Genomic DNA, 2,238 nt, shown 5'->3' on the forward strand with positions numbered 1-2,238 from the left:
GTTGTTGGGGTTGTTTTTGGGGAGCCCAGGGCCCTTTTGGGTGGAGGGTGTGGGCTGAATGCACTGTGGCACCATCTGCTGACTCTGTCTTGGCAGACCTGGACAAGTTTGCAGCTGAGGACATAATGGACCCCATTGCCAAAGCCAAGATGGTGGCACTTAAGGGCATCAAGAAAGTGATGGCTCAGGGCAGCATCGGGGTGGCTCCAGGCATGAACAGGTAAGGACCCCACAGCAGGCAGTACGGCACAGCGGGGGGGGGCGGGGCAGAGCAGCTCAGCCCCAGCTCATCTCTTGGCTTTGTGTCCCCACCAAAGGCAACAGGTTTCCCTACTGGCCCAGCGGCTCTCGGGGGGGCCAGCTGTCTCTGAAATGCAGAATCATTTGCTGACCGGGAGTGGGCAGGTGAGTGGTGTTTTCGGGGGGGGGGCAGGGGTCCCCTCGGGCCTGTCTTGCTTGGTGCTTGGGTCTCTGCTGGGCAGGAGCTGCTCTGGCTGGTGGGTTCATGGTCCCCTGGGGAGGTGCGGACTGTGGAGAGGGGATGGGTGGCACCAGAGAGTGGGAATGGTGTGGTGTATGTCCTCAAAGCTCCCTTCTCTGCCAGGAGAGGAGTGGCACTGACCCGACCCAGGCTCGCCCCAACCCACCCACCTTCGCACAGGGCGTCATCAGTGAGTACCAACGTGCCTGGGGGGGCTGGGCTAGCGCTGGCTGGGTCTCGTCCTACCCACGCAGGCTGGGCTGTGCAGGGCTGTGGCCAGGCTCTCTTTAGAGCCAGGGTCCCTGCTGAGCTGAGCCCTCTCCCTGCTTCTGCAGACGAGGCCGACCAGCGGCAGTATGAGGAGTGGCTCTTCCACACGCAACAGCTCCTGCAGATGCAGCTGAAGGTGCTGGAGGAGCAGATAGGGGCACACCGCAAGTCGCGCAAAGCCCTCTGCGCCAAGCAGCGCACTGCCAAGAAAGCCGGGCGGGAGTTCCCTGAGGCCGACGCCGAGAAGCTGAAGCTGGTGACGGAGCAGCAGAGCAAGATCCAGAAACAGCTGGACCAGGTAGGGGTCTGCTCGCGGGTGGGGACCCTGTCCCTGGCGCAAACATGCCATCCCCGGTACTAATGCCGTGCCATCCCTGGTGCTAATGTCCCACTGTCCTGGGGCAGGTGCGGAAGCAGCAGAAGGAGCACACCAACCTCATGGCCGAGTACCGCAACAAACAGCAGCAGCACCAGCACCAGGCCTCAGCCGTCATGGCCCTGAGCCCCTCGCAGAGCCCCCGTCTCATGTCCAAGCTCCCTGGGCAGCTGCTCTCAGCCCATGGTGTCCAGCAGCCAACAGGGGCTTTTGTGGGTGCGCAAGGCCTTGGCCAGCAGCCGGGGCAACCCGGGGGGCTGCGCCTGCCCCAGAGCGGCGTGTCCATGGCTGTGCCGCAGAGCCTGTCCTTCATGGGCCAGCAAGCCGCAGGGAACACCCCAGTGCCCGGCACCTCCAACGCCTTCTTTGCTGGGAACCCCACGCTCCGCGGGCTGGCTGCTGACAGCCGCCTGATGCAGGAGAGGCAGCTCCAGAGGATGCAGCTGGCCCAGAAACTGCAGCAGCAGAACATGCTGGGACAAGCATCACTGCAGCAGCAGTCGGGTGTGATGGGACAGGCCTCCATGCAGCAACAGGGCATGATGGGACAAGCAGCGATGCAGCAACAGGGTGTGATCGGACAGGCGTCAATACAGCAGCCGAGTGTGATGGGACAGGCGTCGATGCAGCAATCGGGTGTTGTGACACAAGCGTCAATGCAGCAGCAGGGTGTCATGGCACAGGCGTCCATGCAGCAGCCAGGTGTAATGGGACAGGCATCAATGCAGCAGCAGGGCGTCATGGGTCAGGCGTCAATACAGCAACCAGGTGTCATGGGACAAACCTCGATGCAGGCGCAGGGCATCATGGCGCAGGCGTCGATGCAACAGCCGGGTGTCATGGGACAAGCTTCAATGCAACAGCCGGGCGTTATGGCACAGACATCGATGCAGCAGCAGGCTGTCATGGCACAGACATCCATGCAGCAGCCAGGCGTGATGGGACAAGCATCCATGCAGCAGCCAGGAGTCATGGGACAAAACACAATGCAGCAGCCGGGCGTCATGGTGCAGACATCGATGCAGCAGCCCAGTGTGATAGGCCAAGGCTCGATGCAGCCGGCAGCCATGGTGGGTCAGCCCAGCCTGCTGGGGCAGCAGCAGGCAGGACC

The 2,238-nt window shown here is 62.7% G+C and overlaps 1 protein-coding gene across 1 annotated transcript in view; it reads left to right on the forward strand.

Annotated features, from left to right (window-relative positions):
* The window catches only part of KMT2D (lysine (K)-specific methyltransferase 2D), a 25,748-nt gene that overhangs the window by 16,050 nt on the left and 7,460 nt on the right, over positions 1-2,238 (forward strand). The window contains exons 38-42 of the mRNA XM_009883188.1: positions 97-220; positions 318-405; positions 605-671; positions 817-1,049; positions 1,157-2,197. Of these exons, the coding sequence (XP_009881490.1) occupies positions 97-220; positions 318-405; positions 605-671; positions 817-1,049; positions 1,157-2,197 (1,553 nt within the window). The remainder of the gene's footprint in view (positions 1-96; positions 221-317; positions 406-604; positions 672-816; positions 1,050-1,156; positions 2,198-2,238) is intronic.

The sequence above is a fragment of the Charadrius vociferus genome, unplaced genomic scaffold (assembly GCF_000708025.1).
Source record: "Charadrius vociferus isolate BGI_N301 unplaced genomic scaffold, ASM70802v2 scaffold564, whole genome shotgun sequence".
Classification (NCBI taxonomy): Eukaryota; Metazoa; Chordata; class Aves; order Charadriiformes; family Charadriidae; genus Charadrius; species Charadrius vociferus.